General features: G+C 34.0%; 1 protein-coding gene across 4 annotated transcripts in view; it reads right to left on the bottom strand.

The window, feature by feature from the left end:
* LOC114324781 (mediator of RNA polymerase II transcription subunit 12-like) overlaps positions 1–25,367 on the bottom strand; it is a 69,133-nt gene that overhangs the window by 10,876 nt on the left and 32,890 nt on the right. For all 4 annotated transcript variants that reach the window (XM_028272623.2, XM_028272622.2, XM_028272624.2 and 1 more), the window contains exons 3-10: positions 20,688–20,859; positions 15,945–16,132; positions 12,260–12,362; positions 10,534–10,580; positions 9,561–9,605; positions 9,079–9,505; positions 4,992–5,690; positions 2,969–4,536 (exon numbers count right to left, since the gene is read on the bottom strand). In XM_028272623.2, coding sequence (XP_028128424.1) covers positions 2,969–4,536; positions 4,992–5,690; positions 9,079–9,505; positions 9,561–9,605; positions 10,534–10,580; positions 12,260–12,362; positions 15,945–16,132; positions 20,688–20,859 — 3,249 coding nt within the window. The remainder of the gene's footprint in view (positions 1–2,968; positions 4,537–4,991; positions 5,691–9,078; positions 9,506–9,560; positions 9,606–10,533; positions 10,581–12,259; positions 12,363–15,944; positions 16,133–20,687; positions 20,860–25,367) is intronic.

Below are 25,367 nucleotides of genomic sequence, written 5' to 3'. Positions count from 1 at the left end.
AACAATACCACTGTAATAATATTGTTGCTAAACATGTAAATTTTCATTATATACCGGGTGTACCAATCAAACTGTGTTTTCTTCTCAAAGTTCGCATCACCCTTTGGAATATTCTAGCATTTATAAAATACTGAAATTAAAACCATACTATAGACTCCGGTTTTCTTAACATTCTGTTTTTTGACTCATTCGTTTATGTTGGATAATAAAAAAGTTAAGTACTTTAACAACTAGACATGTTCTTCATCAATACACGGTGTTTTTAAATAAGTGCGACAAACTTTAAGGGATAATTCTGCATGAAAAAATAATGACAGTTGGCTTTATAAACGTATGTCCGCAAATGTTTCGTTTCCGAGATACGGGATGTTGAATTTTTTCTTACAAACTGAAGATTTATTGTATTGCTTTAAAACCGGTTGAGATATGCCAATGAAATTTGGTGGGTTTTAAGACGTAGTTATTGCACATTTTTTCACATACAATTAGGAAGTTAATATTCACCATTAGCGCTCCTACGTGTAATATGACCGATCATATTACCCGTATGCACGCTAATGGTAAACATAAAATTCTTAATTTTATGTCAAAAAATCTACAATAACTATCTCTTAAAACCTACCAAATTTCATTTACATATCTCAACTGGTTTTAAAGCAATAAATAAATCGTTAAATTCAACATCCCGTATCTCGGAAACGAAACATTTGCGGACATACGTTTATAAAGCTAACTGTCACTATTTTTTCATGCAGAATTCCCCTTAAAGTTTGTCACACTTATTTAAAAACACCGTTGTTCTGAAGGTATTTCCTTGTGGCATTTTTATGATTAACTATTTAGATGGGAAACAAGCCACAATTAAATTAAAAAAAATATTTTTTCTACGACCGTTTAATAAAATGCTCATTATTCGCTATTTTTCATAGGTAATAGCACCCATTACTGTACCCGTGAGTAATAATTCATTACTCACGGGCTGAAGTTACTCACGGGTCATTACTCACGGGCTGAAGTTACATTCAAGTCGCGCATGCTACATTAATCGTATATAAACTGCAAATAAAATTACTTAAACCTGTTTATTTAATACAATAATTATTGTAATTTATACCAATAATTAACTTCGAAAAATGTTTAAAGGAATTTTAACTGTAACAATGTCAGTATATGTTTTACGTTTATATCTTGTTTACTATAAATTTTGACGATCATTTAATTTAGTGACAGTGACATTAGCGCATTTTGTTTATGTAAATTGGAATTTATAACTAATATTGTGTTTGTTTTTCAGGTTATATTGTGTTAAATATGTTATAACATAATATTATGTATAGTTATATTATATATAGTTAAATGTAAATATACATTATAACTATATATATGAAATACGTCCACAGACAACAGCCATTTCCTATTTATTAGATTCACTGACAGTAGGTACAAATTTAAGCTTATAATTTTTCGGAAACGAATAGAACATAGAACTTATATTGACTATTGCTGGTTGCATTTTTACAATAAATTAGAATTTAGTAATAGTAGGCAACCAATTATTCAGCCACGTACTAGGGGTAAATAACATTTAGGTATTTTTGTAAATTATTATAATTTAGATCTCGAGTAGTTGATAATTAAATTTTTTACCAATTAAAGTAAAAAACGTCGTAGAAAAAGTATAGTATTCTACTCGCATGTAATGGCTATTACTCACTCTGATGAATTACGACAAACTTCATCATCGTGAGTAATAGCCATCATTACATGCTCGTTGAATAATATACTATTATTAACGTCTCGAAGCCCAAATTGTTAATAAAATTATTTTTTCAATTTAATTGTGGCTTATTCCCCATCTAAATAGTTAATCATAAAAACACCGTGTATTGATGAAGAACATGTCTAGTTGTACTAGTCTAGTACCTAACTCTTTTATTATCCAGCATAAACGAATGACTAAAAAAACAAAATGTTAAGAAAACCTGAGGCTATAGTTCGGTTTTAATTTCAGTATTTTATAATTGCTAGAATATTCCACTGGGTGATGGGAACTTTATATAAACTCCAATTAGATTTAATAATGACTGACTGCTCAAAGGCATTTGATATGTTAAACCATGGCATTCTTTTATCGAGATTGAATGAGTTTGGTTTTTCGTATGATGCTTGTACATTAATTTATAAAATCGTATGTGGAATCAAGGTTTCAACGAGTCAAAATTGGTAGGTGTTTTTCAGATAAATTTCAGGCTACATCTGGTGTCCCCCAAGGGAGCAACTTAGGGCCTTTGTTTTTCTTAATTTTTGTCAACTCACTACCACAATCTCTTAAATTTTCTTCTAGTTTGATCTATGATCTATCTATCTACAGTGCGCCAATGTTTGTGAGAAGGGTGACTTTAGCGTTATAAATAAAAAATTATAGAAGATACAGATTTAATTTTAAAAAATTCTTTATATAAGGTTTTTTTTGTAAAATTGTCTGAATTTTTCAATGGTCAAGTCAGTTTTGTTCTAAAATTTATATTTTCGGAGTTATTTAAAAAAAAACATCAAACTTCGTAGTTCATTTGTTTAATAAAAAATGAAGCACCCTGAAAATGAAGTGAAAATCTATATTTCCCTCCCCTAAATCATAAAATTCGATTCCAGCAATAAAATTGCTGGTAAATAACTTTTCCCAAAAATGGTCTATTCTCCGATAATCTGCCCAGACGATCATGCCACTACCATGCCAGCGCTGTCGTGTAAGTGCGACTGGCGTCAGTTACTGGATACGTATAAACGCGCCCTTATTAGCTTTGATGATGAAATATGAAATGCCTTTAAACAGTATTTAATTTGGACAAGCTGTCTAAGAAGCTTTTTTTGTCTATTGAAACTATGTACTTATAGAAATAAATTGGTCAAAAAAGCAAGTGCTAATAAAAATTGTTATATTATACAAATAAATAAAAATATGTCTTACTTATTTAAGTGCCGTTTGGCCAGTTTTGAAATTGAAGTCGGTTCGAAAGCATTCGTCTTAAATAACTCAGCAGCAGATTTAGTTGGTTTAGTCTGCTGGTTTATATCTCCCTGGATTGATGGGTTAGTAGGTGCATATGCCAAATAATCTCCAGCTTGATTCGGTTGTATTTGTTCGTGTTGCTTTACCTGGTACCCAGCTTGTCCAGCATTATTTCCTTGGAATGATGGGTTGGAATGTGGCTGTGTCAAATAATCTCCCACTTGCTTCGGTTGTACGGGTTCGTGTTGCTTCAACTGGTACTCAATTTGACTAGAAGTATTTCCTTGGAATGATGGGTTGGACTGGGGCTGTGTCAAATAATCTCCTGCTTGCTTCGGTTGTATTTGTTCGTATTGCTTCAGCTGGTACCCAACTTGCTCAGCAGTATTTCCTTGGAATGATGGGTTGGAAAGTGGCTGAGCCAAATAATCTCCAGCTTTATTCGGTTGAATTTGTTCATGTTGCTTTAGCTGGTACCCAACTTGCCCAGCAGTAGTTGCAGGCACATCTTCCTGTATAGTGTTTAGCACTGGTGCCTGTTGTTGCATTAACCTGGGTACTTGTGGTTGGGATGGGCCATTAGAATGCAAATACTGGCCAATATTTTGTTGGGTGTATATGGAACGCTGTTGAGAGTTTAACTGGTGTTGACTAGGTCTGATTCGGAAATTGTCTTGGTATGTACTGATGTTGGGTTGTGTTTGGTTTGATTCAGCTGTAGTGGGTTGATTTTGATAATTTTGTTGCATTTGATTTGCTGGTATTGACGTTTGTTGAACAGCAGTTGAAGTAGTGGCTGTAACTGAAGATGCAGGGTTTCCTTGTGCTTGAAGTTGTCCTAATTGTTGAGGATGATAAGCTGTGCTTTGCAAGTTTATTGTCTGATGTGGTTGTTGCATTACTCCAGTAGATGTAATGTTTTGATCTTGTGTTGTATTTGGTGAGGAAGAAATTTGCTGTGGTGGGTAATACTGGTCATACTGGTAAGATGAAGTGGGTTGAATTTGACCAATATTTTGTTGAGTTTCAGTATGTTTGGGTGCCGGTAAACTGTGACTTTGAGTATTAAACGTATTAGTATTAGAAGCATTCATCATTTGATAATTTGGTTGGACATTTCCTGGATTTTGATTATTTGATTGGTTCAAATTTTTTCCAAATGCATCTTTTAGGTTCAATCCACGTGAGGTATACATAGTTTCTTGGTTTTGGTAGCTTTGCTCATTATTTTGATACTGCTGAACGGATTGCGGCTGATTTTCAACCTTTTGATGACCAATATTAAACTGGTATCCTTGTGGTAACTGGTTTACTTTACTTTGTTCATTTCTCTGTTCTATTTGATTATATGGTGCTGACTGTGGTGCAGAACCAGTTCTATTTTGTTCCCAATTAGGATGGTTTTGTGAATACTGAAGATTTGTTTGTCCAGCTGCATTAAGGGGAGTTTGGAATTGTTGCTCAGTACGTGCTTCTCCTATGCCAGGTACATAATTTGCTTGGGGTGTGTCGGGTACAATTTGAGTCTAAAAATAATTTAAGGAAACATTTGAAAACGGATTAGATGAATAGGGCAAGTTATTGATGACTTGAAAAAGCTGCAAGCTTTTGAGATGTGGCTTTTTAGGAGAATTTTGAAAATATCATGGACCTATCATATTATGAACAAAATGGTGGTGCATATAATGGGAAGAGACGGAAAACTTTTGACCACTATTAAAATGAGAAAGATAGCATATTAGGGGCGCATACTTAGAAATTATAAGTACGAGTTGTTGAAGCTGATCATAAAGGGTAAACCCGAAGGAAAACGAGTTCCTGCTAGGCGACAAATATCCAGACTAAAAATATTGCGACTGGACTGTGTTAAACACACAGAGGCTTTTAAGAAAAGCAAAGCAGAAGATAGAGACGAATTTGCGATGGTTATAGCCAACCTTTACATTAGTGGAGTCTGCAATAGACGAAGATATCTACTCACCTTCGACAATTCTGGCTTTACATTTGGACTCATCTGAAGAGTAGATGCAACACGGTTTGTATTTTCACTCTGTTTCATGTTTGAATGAGTAACTTGGTTTTGGTCTCTTTGCACATATTGCTGTCTGGAATCCCCAGATGTAGCCACTTGTTGAGTATAGTATTGTTGCTGTGGATGTCCTTGACGTTGATAAGGCTGGTTCTGGTGGTTGGGATCACCCATTCCGTTTTGTCGTTGAACATGTGGGGTAACTGGATGATACTGTTGGGTTGGAGCTGCTACTTGATGAGATTGGTGTGGTGTAAATTGCCTCTGATTCTCAAAAGAATTTGGTGGTGGCACTACGGATGGGTTATACTTAATTTCTTGCTGTACTTGTTGAGCGGTGTACTGTTGAGGTACAGCAACCGAAGATTGGGGCTGGTTCCACTGCTGCATTGAAACAACAGGTGTTTGAATCGTCTCTTGGGGATTTGCCATGATATTTTGTTGATTTGGTTGGTTTACGTACGTTTGCGACTGTTGTGTATCAGTAGGGTATCGTTGTTGAACACTCAGGTTGGGTACAGTTTGCGACATTTGAGGTTGTCTTAAACCTTGTACTGAATAGGTAGAATGCACAGGTTGATAAACTGCCGATTGTGTCATTTGTGGAGGTTGTGGTGGATTGTACTGCTGCTGATTCAGAGTTTGAGGAACCTGCAAATTTGTAATTTTATTTAAGCACTATATAAAATTTAACACTTTGTGTAACTTAATAAGTGATATGTACAGTTGCGGTCACTGAGTAATTTACACCTTCATTTTTACATTGTAATACTGTAAAATCGCAGGGTCCTATAGATTTACTAAACTATCAAAGTGCTTGTCAAAAATTTCGCGCCTATTAAAAAATAAAATAAAAAACTATTAAAAGCGTCTAAAATGCCTAGAATACATTTGAATGACGCGCAAAAAACAAGATCAATTGCCAACTAAGTCAAGTTGCTGCAGATTTAAATGTGAGCCATATGTGCATATGGAAAGTCAAACAATGATGGGATCATTTTCACTCTATAGCACGGTTGTGGTTCAAGAGGTCAGAAGATCTCCACAGAGCAACAAGATGACGTGTTAGTAGATTATCTGAGAGAAGCTCCTTTTGCACGTAGAAGGATTAAAGCAAGTAAATTGGTAAATTCACACAAGAGGAGAGGAATAGCACGATAACTTTTAAACGAAAAGTCCGACTTCAACCAAATTTGGTATATGGGTGCTTTTTTTGATGTATAAGATCGAGCTCCTGAACCGGAAGAATCGGTTTACCAGAAGATATGTTTTTCCTGATTTTTTATGTAAAAATATGTTGTTTTTTTTAGTTCTTTCAACCTGTATATATTAATTTTTCAAAAAGGTAATACCGGCATTGAAAAGAGCGTAAAAATATTTTTTAGGGAATATTTTGAACTTTTTAGTTATGTTAACTACCATGTAATAACTTATCTTCACATGTACCTATGTGCGGCAGATTCGTCCAAATATTATAAGAATTATTGTGTATTTAATGGTAGAAGCATATAATTTGGACCACATATTACTACACCTACAAAGGTTCAAATTTAGATATGAGGGCCATCTCAGATTTTGCCTTTTACAAAAAAGGCGGGCATTAAAAATGGCGACTATACATATGTGACTAATAGCACGATACCTTTTGAACGAAAAGTCCGATTTCAACCAAATGTGGTATATAGGTTCTTTTTTTTTGATGTGTAAGATCGAGCTCTTGAACCGGAAGAATCGGTTTACCAGATGTTGTGTTTTTCCTGATTTTTTGTAAAAATATGTTGTTTATTTTTTCAATTCATTCACCTTGTATATATTAATTTTTCAAAAAGGTAATACCGGCGTAGAAAAGAGCGTAAAAATATTTTTTAGGAGATATTTTAAACTCTTTAATTATATTAATTACTATTTAATAAATGGATAACGTATCTTCACATGTAGGTACCTATATGCGGCAGATTCGTGCAAATAATAATATAAGAATTATTGTGCATTTAATGGTAGAAGCATATAATTTGGACCACACATACTACACATACAAATATTCAAATTTAGATGAGGCCATCCCAGATTTTGTCTTTAAAAAAATGGCGGCATTCAAAATGAATCTGCCGCCCATACGTACATGTGAACATACGTTATGCATTTATTAAATGGTAATTAACATAACTAAAAAGTTCAAAATATTTCCTAAAATATTTTTACACTCTTTTCAATGGCGGTATTACCTTTTTTAAAAATTTATATATACAGGGTGAAAGAATTGAAAAAGAAACAACATATTTTTACATAAAAAAAAAACAGTAAAAACACAACTTCTGGTAAACCGATTCTTCCGGTTCAAGACCTCGATCTTATTCATCAAAAAAATAACCTATTTACCAAATTTGGTTGAAATCTGACGTCTCGTTCAAAAGTTATCGTGCTATTAGTCACATATGTATAGTCGCCATTTTGAATGCCCGTCATTTTTGTAAAAGGAACAAAACTGAGATGGCCTCATATCTAAATTGGAACTTTTTTATGTGTAGTATATGTGGTCCAAATTATATGCTTCTACCATTAAATGCTCAATAATTCTTATAATATTTGCACGAATCTGCCGCACATAGGTACATGTGAAGATACGTTATACATTTATTAAATGGTAATTAACATAACTAAAAAGTTCAAAATATTTCCTAAAAAATATTTTTACGCTCTTTTCAATGGCGGTATTAACTTTTTGAAAAATTAATACATACAGGGTAAAAGAATTGAAAAAAAAAACAACATATTCTTACATAAAAAACAGTAAAAACACAACTTCTGGTAAACCGATTCGTCCGGTTCAAGACCTCGATCTTATTCATCAAAAAAATAACCTATATACCAAATTTGGTTGAAATCTGACGTCTCGTTCAAAAGTTATCGTGCTATTAGTCACATATGTATAGTCGCCATTTTGAATGCTCGCCATTTTTGTAAAAGGCAAAATCTGAGATGGCCTCATATCTAAATTTGAACCTTTAGATATGTAGTATATGTGGTCCACATTATATACTTCAATCATTAAATGCACAATTGTTTCACATATCGGCTACACTATTGGGACCGTGCAAGTTCGGCAAAGCGACCTCTATTTCTACGCTCTGTACTTTTATTCGCACTTTTAATTATATTGGCCAATTATATTAGTCCTGGTTGCTGGATCATTGTCAAGGCCATAGTCCAAAAAAATAATAAGAAGAAAAAATAAGATGCAGGTTATGTTATGCAAACGTAAACAATTGTATGTAGTAAATAAAATTAGTTATTAAAATGCAGTACTGCAAGCAAAATACAATTAATTAAATTTACCTTTATATAATAATTGCATATCATATCAATATTGTGGAGCAATATATAATTTTTCTGCTTTAATGACAGAAGGTATGAAATATACGTCAATTTGACAATTTCAATTGACAATATAAATTGTTTAAGATAGTTGCAATATTTCACCGCGACTCGCGCACGGTCGTTTCTCGTTTCCCTTCCAAGTACTTGCACACCGCGAATAGGTCTGATAAATGGTGTACTCATCATTTAAGAAATAGTGAGGGATTCTCGGTCAACGTATGAGGATGAATAAGTGCTGAAGGCCCCTGGCGTTTGTTCTGATATAGAAAACAATTAATAGGATTATATTACAAAAATATTCTTGAGAAAATAAAGTTGCTATCAGTGATCCAGAGATTCTCCACTAACAACCTCATCTTCCAACATGACAATTTCCAGCGCCTATGACTAGAATTGTTCGAGAATGGTTGGAAGAAACTCATGTTAATGGTCATCTGTGGCCTGGAGCTAATGTTCTCGGAATTCAGACCTTAAACTCATCAAAAATTTTTGAGCAGAGGGGCAGAGTTGGCAAAGAAATTAAACGAAAGAAACCTTAGGCATACGTGCGACATGCGACATGAACGATATATATTTTTAAAGCATGTATAAACTGTTTTAATAACACTTAATCACTAAATAAGTCACAAAGTAGAAGAAAAAATTACGTTGATTGACTTACCCTTTGATCTTGTGTTGAAGCAATCAGGGGCTCTTTATTTACAATTTGACCATGATCAATCATTCCATCGGCTACTCTTGAGGGGGATATTGTTGGAGCAGTTTGCTGATACTGTTGGTCTGTCTGGATATTCTGGCTATCTCCCATAGCCCATTTACCATTACCAGATTGTTGATGTGCATAACTACCATAATTCATTTGATTCTGATATTCGTTCACATTCACTGGAGTCGTGTTGAAGGTATTTGAAGTAGGATAAGAATAATTTTGATTTTGGTAGTTTAAATTTTGCAAATTAGCGGAATCAACTTGAGCTTGGTTGGGAGTGGGAGCCATGTTACTTTGATATTGATTTGGGTTGTTTTGGTACTGATGTCCGTAATACATATTGGGAGTGCTTTGGGTCTTGTACGAGTTGGGTTGAGGACTAGGATAAAGGAAATATGAGTAAAGAATCCAAAGATAAAGGGATATATAGTTACCTATAGGACGTACCAGCATAGTTTGTAGCGGGAAGGGATTGAACACTGGTATGTAAAAAGTGTAAAGTATGTTTAAAAATAAATTCGGCAATATTAAAAATTCAAAAACAAGCAAACTTGGACTTCGAAAGGATTCACAAAAATTACAGATGTAACCAAAAAATGTAATCTTTTTTAATATATGCTGCAATATTTCTTCCCGAAAATGTTTGGTGCGTGTGTTCAAAATACACACTCATAGACAAAAAATACTTCCCCTCGGTTGGAGATTTTCCTCTCGGTCTTTTTCCTTCAACTTTGTCCTCGATGATTAGTTTTTCCAAAAAATACAAACCTATCTTTTATATTGAGTTGTACTATTATGGATACATTTGTTTGATGTTCAACCCAGGATATACTCAACATGCGGCGCTATACTTTCATCTCCAAAGCCTTTATTTTGGTAGTATGTATCTGCTTTCTTCGGAGTCCACAGTTCAGATACATACGTATGGGAAAAATTAGTGCTCTTAATAGTGTTAATTTTGTGTGACCTGTCATGTTGGCAATGCAAAGTGGCAGATCTCTTTAGTCTATTGATAGAGAAATAAGTTTGAATGGAATCTGACGACATGGTTGATCAACTTTTTAGATTTATGTAGAATAGTATATGGATTGACGCAATTGTATTTAATTTTAATTTAAAACTGCGAATTTCGAGGAAATTCTATTGAGTTTATTATAACATTTGATTTAATTAGATCATTTCGTGCACAATTATTTTTTGACCAATTTTAGGAAATATAGTTGTTTGTTTATTCGTTTTGTTGATATAAATATTACCTACTGTCTACATTAAAGTATGTATATTTACTAATTAGTTAACACCTGATTACAATAAAACATTTTATAAGAAGGCAAGGCCTTTTCATTATCAATTCCTTTTTTGGGAAGTCCAAATTTGTCAAAATATTATGCGTAGTTTAATACTTGCCCTGCCGGCTCCTTTCGTTGGTCCACAGTTGACTGGTTATGTATTATCTAAAAAATTTCATATTTTTAGTAATTAAAACGAGATATTTGTATAAGACATCACAAAAACAAACATAAAAACCATTACAGTGACAGAATGACTGAACAGAAACGTATAACTCGTCAATTAGCCTATATTTGTCCACTGCTGAACGTAGGCCTCCCCTAAAATTTTCCGCCTATTTCTATCTTAAGCTTCTTGGATTCAATTTGTGGTGATGCGATCTATACCATCCGTCCATCTAGTCGATGACCGTCCTATACTTCGATATGCCTCTTGTCTTGGTCGCTATTCCAGAATCTTTCAGGTCCATCTATCGTTTAGCCATAGCTATTCTTTCAACTGCATCCGTGACTCCTGTTCTTATTTCTAGGTTTGGTACCTCAACTGTGATGGTAATACCTAACACTGATCTGTCCATAGCGTATTGTGTAACTCTTATTTTATTTATTATCCCTTTTGTCAGAATTAGTGTTTCTACACCATATGTAGGAACCCATATTATTAGATAAGAGGTTGTTCCATCTACTAAAGGAAGTCCATGTGAGACCTATCCTTCTTGTATTTCAGTTATCTAATGATCTCAGCCTAAGCGAATCTCACACCCCATATATTTGTAAGATATTACTTGGTCGATATCTTGGTCTTCATTCTGACATTTTTCGCTGATTACAAGGTTGGTTACAAATTATGTCTTTGCAGTGTTCATTTTACGACCAATTGTTTTTGACTCTTCATGGAGCGTTTGCAACATTTTTAAGCTTCATTAACTCTATCAGATATTAAAACGTTGACAACAGCAAATCTTAGGTGGTTCAGATCCTCTTCATTTTATTAATTTCCATATTATCCTCTCATTCCATTCACTTGAACATATATTCCGAGTACAGCTTTAAACAATTTCGGGGAGATAATATCATCCTGTCTAATTCAACGCTCTATTCGGAACTTTTTGGTATCTTCTACAAGTTGGACACAAGCTGTATCAGTTTCGTCAATATTTCGGTAATTAATGCGGCAGTCAGCCAATACTCGACATTTTATGACGATCTATAATCTATAATATCAAACGCCTTTTCTTACTCTATGAATATAAGAAAGATAGGCTTGTTGTATTCTGTGCACTTTTCTATTAGCGTTTTAATAACTTATCGACTATAGCAGATGATCATTTGTTCTGTATCTGGACCGAAATCCAGCCTGTTCGCGAGGTTGGTAACTATTCAGTATGTTCACAAGCGGTTTTGTTATTATCTTCATGAGTAGTTTGTATGTATGGGAGACCAAACTAATAGGTCTGTAGTTCTTTAGATCTGAAATATCATCGTTTTTGTGTATTATGGTTATTTTTGTTATTTATTACATGATTTGTGGCTATCAGAGCAACAATGGCCTAAGCCCAAAAATGAAGTTTTGAGATAAATGCAATCTTTGCATTCGTATTTCCAGTATGTTTGTTAACGCAATAAGAAATTATGTAGCGTCATCTAGCTAAATATAGGGGTAGGTTGTGTAGGCCTCTGTTAATCCGAAGATCGAATGATGCTGTTTTTATTGATAATACATTAATCTAAAAATGCTCAATTTGTGGCTTAGGTCACTGTTGCTCTGAGGGCCTCATTTTACATTAAGATGATGATTATTTTAAATGTATAGCAAGTAGATATGAAAATAGTGTTAATTATACCTGTCCCATGCTGCAAGGTGGTCTGGGTGCTCCATATCTTCCCAAAGGAGCCACCTGGAAAGCCTGTAGCCCATTAGCTGAATTCTTCTTAAGGCTTGTTACACTATAATTAGTAGATGGAATGTTTAATTATACAATGTTAATCGAGAAGATTGATATTTTTTAAACATGAGAGATTACTGCAATATTTTAGTAAAATGTAATCAGAAAGTCAATAAAATGATAAAAAATGATGTACCTAAGCGTTATTTGTTTTTCTTGTTAAAAATTGTTAATTTTATTTTTACATATTAAATATTTTTATACAATGTAGTATTTGCCATTCCATTGTGACAGGATTAGACAATCCCAAGTTAACTCGATGGTTTCCTTAGGAATTTTAAACAAAATTAACGCTGCTACTGTCACTAGAGGTAAAACACGACTGGAAAAGATACGTACAGTGTTTTACAAAATGCAAAAAGTTCTATGTAACCGCCAGCTGGGTATCTCATTGAGGACTAGAATACTTAAAGTGCTATGTTTTCTCCACCTTGCTCTATGGTGTTGAATCCTGGACAATGACAGAAGCAACACAAAAAAGAATCCAAGCATTCGAACTCTGGTGTTATCGTAAAATACTTAGAATATCCTACATGAGTAATAGTGTGACCAACTCCAAGTCAGTCCAATTCAGGACAAGGCTGAAAAAAACCTAAAATCCGGGACTTTTCAATGAAAATCGGGCCATTTTTTTTAAATATAGAACTTTCATATCATTTTATTAATTATTTAACATTTTTATGTTGACAAACATTTTTTTGATGGAATGGGATGTAATGATAATTACATTTTTGTTAGTTTTTGATGTTTCGACTTCCAATCTGGAAATCGATCTCAAAAAGGAATCGTATTTAACATTATTTAATCGTAACATTAACAATCAAAATCGAATCAAAAAGACGATAATTAAAATACAGAAACGGGAAAAGTCCATTTTGAGTTTTCGTAGAACTGTAATACCACGATATAAAATGCAAGCGTTTTGGATGTGATATTAGTATTACACTCTAGAAATTGTCGACTTCTTTTCGTCCCACCAATTTAATTTGATGTGAATTCTTAGAAGAATAACGTATTCAAAATTTCACAATGGAATTTTACCAAAACGTTGAAAATTCGGATGGCCCATAAGCCTTGCCCGGGACGCCGGGATACGACTTCGTAATTCGGGCCATGTCCCGCATTTTTCGGCCTAGTTGGTCACACTATACATGAGCCATACCACAAATGAAGAAGTCTTGCGTAGGATAAACAAGGAATGAGAGCTTATGCTTATAATAAAATAACCATAAACACAGTACCTATTTTGGTCACATCTTAAGAAATCAAAAGTATGAACTGCTCCAACTTATAATCAAAGGCAAAATCAATAGAAGTGTACCAGGAAGAGGACGCAACTCTTGGCTTAAAAACCTACGACAATGAACGAATATGCCCTCCACAGAACTATTCAGGGCGGCTGCAAACAAGATTCAATGGGCAAATGTAATGCCCAACGTCCTTAAGGATCAGGCATCGTAAGAAAAAGAAGAAGGATTGTAAATCATTACTAACCAAAGGTACCATGAAACACATGATCACAATTATACACCTTTGAAGATGTAATAACCAAAGCTTAATATCTATAGTGAAGAGGAAGATGTATTAACATAAGATAGATACTCTCGTATTAATTATTATTAATAGTTATTTAACCAAAAAGTGTATTAGTAAGAGCGATTAACAATTGAGATATTTAACGCGTGAGCGGGGCGAGCGCGTTAATGTTCGAGACTGTTAATCGCCATTTTAATTCACGAGTTCGCTACAAAACATTTCCGTCGACCGTACTTTTCAGAAATAAAGATATATCTATCTTTTGATTTTTCAAATACACAGAATTTTAAACAATAAAGTAAATAATGACATACAATGACAGATAGTACTAACAGCGGCTACTTGATTTTAAATTTTTTAGTGGTAATATAAATAGGTATATGTTTGGTTGCCTACACCACAGGTCACTGCCAATCACAGAGCGTTTAATTAATTTATGCAAGCAATGTATGTTGTGTTGCCTATAATGAGATCGTTCATTAATAGAAAATTATTCATTAATAGGGGTCATTAATCATTAATAGTAGTAATAGAAAATTATTAATAAGTCATTAATAATAGTAATAGAAAATTATTCATTAATGGAAAATAGCAATAAATCCAGATAAGACCCAAGCGGTTATCTTCAAAAAGAGAAGAGATAACCCAGAAGAACAGCTAACATTGCAAGACAGACCCATCGAATGGCAAAACGAAGTTAAATATTTAGGAGTCACAATGGACCAAGGTCTTACATTCACATCACATGTCAACGCAACAGTCCAGAAAACAGCAGCGGCCAGATCGGCAATAAGAGGACTCACAGGAAGAAGAAGCAAATTAGCTATGAAAACAAAATTAAGACTGATAAATAGCATTATACTGCCAATAATTACATACGCATCTCTTGCATGGGGTCACATAAGTCAAAGTAACAAAAAGAAGATACAAGCGGCACACAACAACTGCCTCAGAGAAGCTGCAAACGTGCCCAGATACGTCGCCGAACGGTTCTTCTTTAGAGACCTAAAACAAATAAGAGTACTGGATATTATGGAGGAAAAAGCCAGAACAAAATTTGCTGAGCTAGAAGACCACCCAAACCGGATCTTGCAAGAGATATTAAGGTATGATGTGTACCATAGATGGAAACATAGGAGACCCAAACAACAAATATTATTAAATATATAATAAAGGCTAGATAATCGTAGCTCTATCAAAAGAAGACAACTTGCTCACCTTTGGCATCTCATTATATTTATTAATGTTGATTTTTATAATTTTCAGACATCCCTCAAAAAAAATATACAAAAAACTTCAAAACGGCTTCAGCCACTAAACAAATCAATAAAATATTAACAATAGGCGAAAGCCACAAAAAAAAATATTAGTAACAAAACCCAAAAAAGGGCATGAGGGGCCCACATCCTCGAGCGCCGAGTCGCCGAACTGGACATAGCCCAGAGCGGGGACTCGGCGCCCGAGCAAGCAAAACAGATCGAAGATAAGTCACTAGAGATAGCGGGAATAGAGCGCCTCACGCTGGCCTGCATTGATCGGGGTAGGATTTCATATGGGAGTCCGTGTACCCAAGACTCCCATATGATAAGCACTTTGCTGATTGAGAGCCCCTATAGCGCATCAGAGTGCTATCGGGGGGTAAGTGGATGGTCTGGAGCATTGAAGCGGGGTGGAGTGATTCCTGCTTACGGGAGTTAATCCTCCTCGCCCCAATGAATTGTATCACCCGAATGTCATTCTCTAGGGGTGAGCAAGTCTCTCAGGCTGGGTTAAATCACTATGCTTGCTTGCTTGCTTGGGTCATTAATCAATGATTTTGAGGATGTTAAAATTGATCATAAATGGACGGTCGACGGAAAAATTATATTATTGAATGATAAGATATTTATGCAGAAATAGGAGAAAAGGGGAAATTTGAAAATAGTGCACAAATCGCTTTTTGTCAAAAAAAGGAATGGTGTCGCTTTCTTTTTATCTTCTTTGACAAATAAATTAAAACAAATAAAAACACTACATCATTCCATAATAGCAAGATGAATTACATTACCTTCTGGCATCTTCTACTTCCGCTTCTGGAGGAGTAATGTGTTCTTTGCTAGGAAAGAATCCGTCATAAACAACATAATTGTTCATCTGTTTGACGGGTTCGCTGAGATGATAATGTTTTTTGAAAAATCCCAATAGTTTCTCGCTAGGTCTGTCTATTGCCATCTGGACAGGTTCCACGGTTTCTCGCTAAAATAATTAAATTTCTATGCGTGACAAGACATTTCGTAACGCGACAGTTCGTAACTCCACAATTCGTAACGGCGTCAATTCGTAACGGCGACACTTCGTAACATCGACAGTTCGTAACTATACCAATTCGTAACGTCAAAATTGAATTATTTTGTTTATTTTTGTTTACATGGAAACTAACTTTTTTTACATTTGCAATTGAAATTACATTTTTCAATTTGGAACCAGTACCAGGATTTTAACACAATTCATATTTCGTTGAGAAATATACAGGGCGTAACAAAAATACAGGTCATAAATTAAATCACATATTCTGGGACCAAAAATAGTTCGAATGAACCTAACTTACCTTAGTGCAAATATGCACATAAAAGAAATTACAGCCCTTTGAAGTTACAAAATGAAAATCGCTTTTTTCGAATATATCGAAAACTATTGGAGATTTTTTATTGAAAATGGACATGTGGTATTCTTATGGAAAAATTATAGTGAAATTTGTACACCCCATAAAAATTTTATGGGGGTTTTGTTCCCTTAAACCCGCCCCCCAAACTTTTGTGTACGTCTCAATTATAATATTATTGTGGTACCAATAGTTAAATTCAATATTCTTAAAACTTTTTCGCCTCTTAGTATTTTTTCGATAAGGCAATTTTATCGAGTTGAGGCTTATTTTTTAATATGTTTACATAAAAATTTTATAGGGGATTTGTTCTTTTAAACCCCCCAAATGTTTGTGTATGTTCCAATTAAAATATTACTGCGGTACCATTAGTTAAACACAGTGTTTTTAAAACTTTTTGCCTCTTTTTATTTTTTCGAGAAGGCACCTTTTATCGAAATGTGGCTTCTTTTTTAATATGGTTCAAAATATACCTAAAAATATAAATCGTAAATAAATTTTCATATTATTACCAAGTCTCCATAATCGTACTTAACCATTTACAAATATGTGGTGGATTTGACAAATATTCAAAATATCTCGATAAAAACTGACTTTTCGAAAAAGTACTAAGAGGCAAAAAAGTCTTAGAAACAGTCTGTTTAACTATTGGTACTACAATAATAATTTAATTGGAACGTACACAAAAGTTTGGGGTGGTTTAAAGGAACAAACCCATAAAATTTTTATGGGGTGTCCAAATTTCACTATAATTTTTTCTTAAGATGCTACTGCCATAAGAATGCCCCATTTCCATTTTCAATAAAATATCTCTAATAGGTTTCGATATATTTGAAAAAATCGATTTTCATTTTGTAACTTCAAAGGGCTGTAACTTTTTTTATGTGCACATTTGTACTAAGGTAAGTTAGGTTCAATCGAACTATTTTTGGTCCCAGAATATGTGATTAAATTTATGACCTGTATTTTTGTTACACCCTGTATATTGAAAATTGTGTCTTAAAAGTATAATCTACCTGTAACAGTAGTTTTACTACTTTAAAGTGGCAACTTTATAATTCAGGATTAAAAAACTATTCTTTAGTTGTCATATTTACACAAATACACTACCCGGCACAAAATTCCGCCACTAATAATATTTTTGATTAAGTTTAACAATTTATAACCTTTTTATTTGTATTCCGATCTTGAAGATTCTTGCATCAGTTTGTATATTTACATGCATGTTACCCGTATTGAAATCTTCTTCTTCTTCTCTTCTTCTTATAAGGACTATGAAACAAAATCAGCCTTTTAATTTTTCCACAGAATTTTTTAAAGTAAGGAGAAAATACAACGCTTCTATTTACTCCCGTATAATGGCATCTAAGCAAAAACTTTTTGTTACTGGAATAATAACAAACGATATCAATACATGTGTATGTTACGGTAAAAGTAGATAATTTGGTAGTTGTACACAATTACCGGTAATTGTATACAATTACCAGATTCGACGGCAAATGTAGGAAATATTATTTAAAAACTACCCTTTATTTCCTACTTTCACCGGTAATTGTATACATTTCCCAGCGGATCTTGGTAAAAATAAGAAATTAATATACAGTCAAAGAAAAATGAATAGTAGATGTCAAATAAATTTGATAGATAAGCAAGCCCAAGCAGATAATTGATTCAAGTGCATTTTTGTCTACCAAGATCACTTAACAAAATTTGTATAATTAAGACCGTTTAAACTAAACGTCCAGAAGAAGTTACATTAGTTTTTCTTGACATATTTTGTGCCTCTGGAGCTCCTAGCATTCTTCAAAGCGACAATGGACGAGAATTCTCCAACATAATTATAGAAGAACTGTGCTCCATGTGGAAAGATTTCAAAATAGTGCACGGTAAGCCAAGACACAGTCAGTCACAAGGATCTGTTGAGACATTGAAAATATACTAAGTTCCTGGTTGAAAAGCAACCAAACAAACAAATTTTCAGAAGGTCTTTCATCTGTACAATTCACCAAGAACCCAACTTATCCTTCTGTTATCAGTGTAGCCCGTCCGAGTGAAGCTATGTTTGGGGTTCCTGCAAAAATTGGTTTCAAAACTTCATCACTGCCAGAAGATGCTCTAGAAAATATTTCGACTGAAGAAATTTTGGAAGGAGAAGGGCAAGTAGAAGAAACCCAATCAGGTCCTGATTCTGAAGAACGTAAAGTAGCGGAAGTGGATGAACCAAATGAGCTTCTAATAGAACAAGAACCAGGAAAACCTGAGCAACCATCAGTGAATGAATCTAATGCGATTCTAGAAGAACTATTTTTTAAATCAAATTTCAGAGAGGCGAGATTATGTTGCAATTAAACGAACATGTGCCAAAGAAGGTCTTGAAAAGCAAGCGAAGAAAATGCTTAAAATATCAAACTTGAAATTTTCTCCTGTCGGTGATACGGTAAAATTAAGAATGCCAGAGGTTGACAGGGCACGAAGTGATTTTAGAAAATTTTGGCTGTTTTTATGAATGTTTAAAATTAATTATACAAATTGGGTACTAAATAAGGGCGACTTCCACAGTTGTATAGCAGAAATCAATTTACCATCTGAAAAGAATCATTCATTTCTCTAGGTATGTTAGAAAAACGTCTTTGTCAGGTGGGCAAGGCTATCGGCGATGTGCTTGCAAAAGTAAATGTAAAACAGATAAGTGTGCATGTAAAAAAATGGACAATTGTGTAATTTCAAGTTCCATGAGAGTTTGCCATGTCACAACAAATAGTAAGTATAAGTAAGCAAAGTAGTATTATTAATTCAGGTAGAAAAGCTCAATTCAGGTTAATAAACAAAACGTCTCTTGTTTTTAGTCCAGTTTAATAAAAATCACAGTTCTTCAATGGCTGCTGGAATTTATAGTTTTTATTTGTCATAACAAAATGTCTCTTGTTTTTAGTCCAGTTTAAAAAAAATCACAGTTCTTCAATGGCTGCTGGAATTTATAGTTTTTATTTCATCATTTTATTTACTTTTAACGCTGGTATGGTATGTTAAACAGTAAATGGTTAAATTCAATTAGTTACCACTATAAACAGCCCAGATTAACCGATAATAGTATAAAAGGCCCGGTTTCAGGTAAAATTTATTTTAGGCTTTATTATGGGAGTACCGTCTAGTCAGTGTTAATTGCAAAAGACCAACTCTGTCTACCTCGGTGGCTTATCGCTCCGGGTGGGTCTTAACAATGGGCCAGGTCAGATAAATTTAATAATATTTACGACCGCACTAATTGAATTCAAACCATTTACTGTTGAACAAACCATACTTGGTAATTGTATACAATTACCGGTAAAAGTAGATAATGGAAAATAATTTTCTAAATTTACCGTCGGCTCTGGTAGTTGTATACAATTATCTACTCTTACCGTAACATATATACCTACAAACCGATGAAAGATTCCTGAAAATCGGAGTACAAATAATAAAGTTATAAATTGTCAAACTTAATCAAAAATTTTTAGTGGCGGAATTTTGTGCGAGGTACAGCTGGTTCCTAAAAAAAACTGCTGTGGGAGCACGCCAAATAGAATTCTATTTTAGTGACGTCACGTTGCCTAGCAACCGTCGATTCTTCCATTATGAAATTCTATTTTGTGACGTCAGCAAAATAGAATTCTATATGGCGTGCTCTGGGCCCTGATACGACTCTTAGTAAGATTTGATCTTTTGAGCAGTGTATGATTGGTCTGACATTATATTATATTTATTATGACAGACAAATAATAAAATAAACAAACAAACAGCCATTTTTGGAGGTTGAACAGAATAAGTTATCTGACAAATTTTAAGATTCGGCAGTGACAGTGACAGCCTATAAATAATAAGTATTTATCCTTCAAAATACGCTTTAAGAGTCGTATCAGTTTTTTTTTGGAACCAGCTGTACTTAAAAAAGTACTACGACTTTTAGTGTAGGAAAGAAGGAAAGTATACAAAATATATTCATTGTATACATTCAGTAATGCTAAATTTGCTAAAAAAAATTAAGTATTAAGTATTAGACGGACTTACGGATTGTCCGTTACCATTTGTGGGGTTACGAACTGTCGCGTTACGAAATGTGATGGAACCATTTACATGAATCTATTAATGTAGATTAAAAGAAATACTTACGTGTAGCATATATTCAAAGAGTTGCTTCCCTAAACCGGTACGCTGTCGAGATTCGTGGATATAAAAGTCCAATAAACAAGGCGGAGCGACCTGATAATGAGTTCCTTCTCTATCAAAAACGTATAAACTTTTGTTTCCGGTTTTTAACATCCCAGTAACTGCACCTCTTCCCCTAAAAGAAATGTTTCGGTAAATTAGAAAAGCAACAGTATCAAAAGTGAAGATAGCCGTAATGATAGCCAACTTTCTTAAAAAACGCAGCGCTTAAAGAAGAAGAAAAGAATAGGCACTTCTGTTATCTTTCAAGACACTATTTTGTGACACTTGCCAATATGATAGTATAACCTAAGTTAGTAAAAAATACTTCTGAAACTACATTGCCCTAAACAATCAGTGAATTTTATACAAGTCGACTACAGAAAATAAAAAAAAAACAAATTCTAAACAAAGTTTTATGAGTATTTACTTGAAATTCAGCCAATTTCGTTCTACAACGACCTAAATAATATACCACAATGCCACAAATTTGCACCAGGCAAATACGTGTCAAAAGTAATTTAAACAATCCAAATAGAAATTGTAGACAGTTTAAAAGTGGATTTAAGCAATCGATGCAAACAAATGCAATAACTACGGTTTCTAGTTGAATTCATTTCGATCGTAGAGCAAAAGGTATTAATCTTTTTGTTTTATTTATTGAAGGTGAACATCAAAGTCAAATTCACATTTGCAACTTCTCTAAGAATCAATATGTAGTGATAAGACAGTAATTATTAGTTGGAAATAAAAAGAAATTATAAAATATTTAATACGATCAGAATGATTTCATAATATATTTGTGAATTTCAGTTTAAATTTAGGAAAATGCTGAAGAAAAATTTAAGTATATCTGAACATCAGCTTCAATCAGCCTTGTTTAAACTGTTTCTTCATTTCCCATCAAAAGTTGTCTATTCTTCCTCCTTTTCGTTTTGTGTTAGTAAACCATGCAAAAGAATGCCACGTCAGCGTTCGAATGCAATTCTTTCGAGCCTGAAATGTCAAGGCTCCATGAAGTTTTTTTAAAGACCCACAGATGAGCGCTTCCTCATTTCAAAAAGGGGCAGCTAAATACACTCAGAAGAGCTCCTGAAAGAACTTCTCAAGGTGCACTTTTATGAGTCTAATCTAAAACAAAACTGACGCCCTAGGGACATGGCATCAGACTGGACTGTATACCATGACTCTAGAGTGAAAACTGACAACTGGCAAAAGAAGTGATAAACCAGGATAAAATCAAATGGATAATGAATTGATTTGAGCCGATAGGGCCAAGTGAAACGACTTTCTTTACAAAAATTTATGTATGAAACCAGACACTAGCTTAGAACTGGGTTACACACCAAAAGCATGGAGGCCAATAAGGGTGGCTATTACACTGGGGTGCAAAATTAACCGGACACCTTAAAATGGGTCATTTTTGATGTCTCGAATTTCCTAAACCTGTTGTCCGATTTAAGTGATTTTTTAATATGTTATAGCCTTATTCTTTATCAATATCGCTGTAATAATATTGCGGCTAAACAGGTAAATTTTCACTGTCTTCTCTCTATATCTTTCATTATTGTTCCTTCTATTCCCATTCGATTTTTAATGTCTTCATTTCTGATATGTTCTCTTCTGGATATACGTAATGACCTTCTGATTGCATCCATTTCCACTACTTCAATTTTGTTTTTGTTTTTTTCTGTAAGCCTCCAAGTTTCAGCATCATATAATAAACTACTCTTAATCATAGTTTCGTAGATATTAAATTTTCTCTTATTCGATATTTGAGTACTCCAAAGAATATTATTGAGACATCGGATTGCTCTTTTTGCTTGTATAATTCTGGAAGTAATTTCTTTGTCATCAGTTCCAGTTTTATCAAATGTTACTCCTAGATATTTATAATCTTGGCAGGCTTTAATTTTTTGATTATTTTCCATAGTAAGATGAATATCGTTCTCTTCTGAACCAACACATAAGTACTTTGTTTTATCTATATTGACATCCAATCCCCATCTTGAATATTCCTCGACCAACTTACGCATCATGTATTCTATGTCTTCCCTGTCGTTTGCTATTACGACCTGGTCGTCCGCGAACTGGAGCGTGTAGAGGCATGTATTGTTTAGCTCGATGCCCATTCCATTTACTTTCCTCTTCCAACCTTTAAGTGCTGCTGCAACGTAGATTTTAAACAGGGTCGGAGATATGCAACATCCTTGTCTAAGCCCCTTAGTTACTGGAAAGCTGTTAGTAAGTGAGTTTCCTATCTTTACTCGTGAACGTGATCCTGCATATAGATTTTTTAATGCATTGGTGAGAGTGTAGCTTACTGGTGAAGCATGTAGAACTTCCCACATCTTATTTAAGGGTATGTTATCATAAGCTTTTTGTAAGTCAACGAATGTCAGGTGCACTTCTCTGTTTCTGGCTGTTTTTTTCTCTATGATTTGTTTTAAACTAAATACGTTGTCTGTACAGGAGCGGCCAGCTCTAAAGCCCCCTTGTTCTTCTTCTTCATATTGGCTATATTCGGACTCTTAGGTCTCTCAGTATTCTACCATACAGTCTACTGAGTGTGCTGGTCACCGAAATTCCCCTGTAGTTTTCGCAATTTCGCTTATCTCCTTTCTTATGGATGGATGAGATATAAGCCATTTTCCATTCAGGAGGCACTGGATGTCCATTTAAGAATTCGACGAAGACTTTTGTTAGCATTCGAAATAGCTTAGCTGTTCCATTTTTAATCAGTTCTGCTGGAATGCCTTCTGGACCGCAAGCTTTACCATTCTTTAAGCTTCTCACCGCTTTTATCAGACTTTCTACGTCGATATTTATATGTTCTCCTTCTATTTCTATACCTGGTGTAGCTATATTTTCTAGATATTCGCCTCGTTCTTCTGTTAACAATTTTTTATAGTGGTCCATCCATTTTTGTGACTGTATACAGTGTATGGGTACTTTTTCTTTATCATTCTTTTTTACGGAATTTATAAATCTCCAAGCTTCTGTGGTTTTCCTGCCACCTATATATGTGTTTATCTCCATACATTTGCGATCCCATAAATCGTTTTTCTCCTTTATAACAGTGTTTCGCACTGCTCGCTTTATTCTGTTGTACTCTATTCGATCTTCGTCATTTTTAGTATTTAACCATTTTTGGTAAAGCTTCTTCTTGGTCAAAACTAGTTCTTCTATTTCCTCGTTCCACCAGAGTTTATTGCTTGGTTCGGTTTTTGGTTGTTCTCCTAACACTTCTTTGGCACTTTTCTGCATTGCCCATAGCATGTTTTGATATAGTTCTGTTGTGTTTTCTAAATGCTCATTGAGATTTTGATCTAGTCTTCTTTGATACAGCTCTTTAGTACTTTCATGAATAAAGCTTTGAAGGTTATACTTAGGTTCTTTTATTTCTTCTAGTTGTTCTTCGATTTGATATTCATTGCTTGTAATATAGGGAACATAGTATAGTATTTATAAAATACTCAAATTAAAACCCAACTATAGCCTTATGTTTTCTCAACATTCTGTTTTTTTATTCATTCGCTTAAGTAGGACCATAAAAAAGTTAGGAAATTTAACAACTAGCCATGTTCTTTATCAATACAGGGTGTTTATAAATAAGTGCGACCAACTTTAAGGAGTAATTCTACATAAAAAAATAATGACAGTTTGCTTTATAAACCTATGTCCGTAAATGCTTCATTTCTGAGATAGAGGGTGTTGAAATTTTTGTTACAAACTGACGAGTTATTTATTGATTAAAAACCAGTTGAGCTATGCAAATGAAATTTGGTGGGTATTAAGACGTAGTTCTTGTACATTTTTTGACATACAAGTAAGAATTTAATATTCACCATTGGCGAGCATAAGGGTAATATAAGCACTCATATTACCCGTATGCGCGCCAATGCTGAATATTAAATGCTTAATTGTATGTCAAAAAATGTGCAATACCTACTTCTTAAAACCCACCAAATTTCATTTGCATACCTCAACCGGTTTTAAAGCAATAAATAAGTCGTCAGTTTGTAAGAAAACTTTCAACACCCCCATCTCGGAAACGAAGCATTTGCAGATATATCGTTGATAAAGCAAGCTGTCATTATTTTTTCATGCAGAATTACCCCTTAAAGTTTGCCAATTATTCTTAAAAAACACGCTGTATTGATGAAAAACATGGCTAGTTGTTAAAGTACCTAACTTTTTTATTACCCAACATAAGCGAATGAATCAAAAAACAAAATGTTGAGAAAACATGAGGCTATAGTTGGATTTTTTATTTCAGTATTTTATAAATGCTAGAATATTCCACAGGGTGATGCGAACTTTGAGGAAAAGACACAGTTTGATTGATACACTCGGTATACAATGAAACTGTTTAGCAACAATACTATTACAGCGATATTGCTAAAGAATAAGGCTATAATAAAATAAAAAAATCGGAAAACAGGTTTAGGAAATTCGAGACATCAAAAATAACCCATTTTTAAGGTGTCCGGTTAATTTTGCACCCCAGTGTATAACCAAACCTAGCGAAACAGTACAGGAAAAGGCTAGGTCCCTTAGGAAAATAAGTCTGGAGCCATTTGTACCAAAGACTGTAGAAAAATTGCTCGATATGCACATTAGGGATGGTATAGTTGTTGATAG

This window comes from Diabrotica virgifera, chromosome 7 (assembly GCF_917563875.1).
Source record: "Diabrotica virgifera virgifera chromosome 7, PGI_DIABVI_V3a".
Classification (NCBI taxonomy): domain Eukaryota; kingdom Metazoa; phylum Arthropoda; class Insecta; order Coleoptera; family Chrysomelidae; genus Diabrotica; species Diabrotica virgifera.
This window is presented reverse-complemented; position numbering and strand designations above follow the sequence as displayed.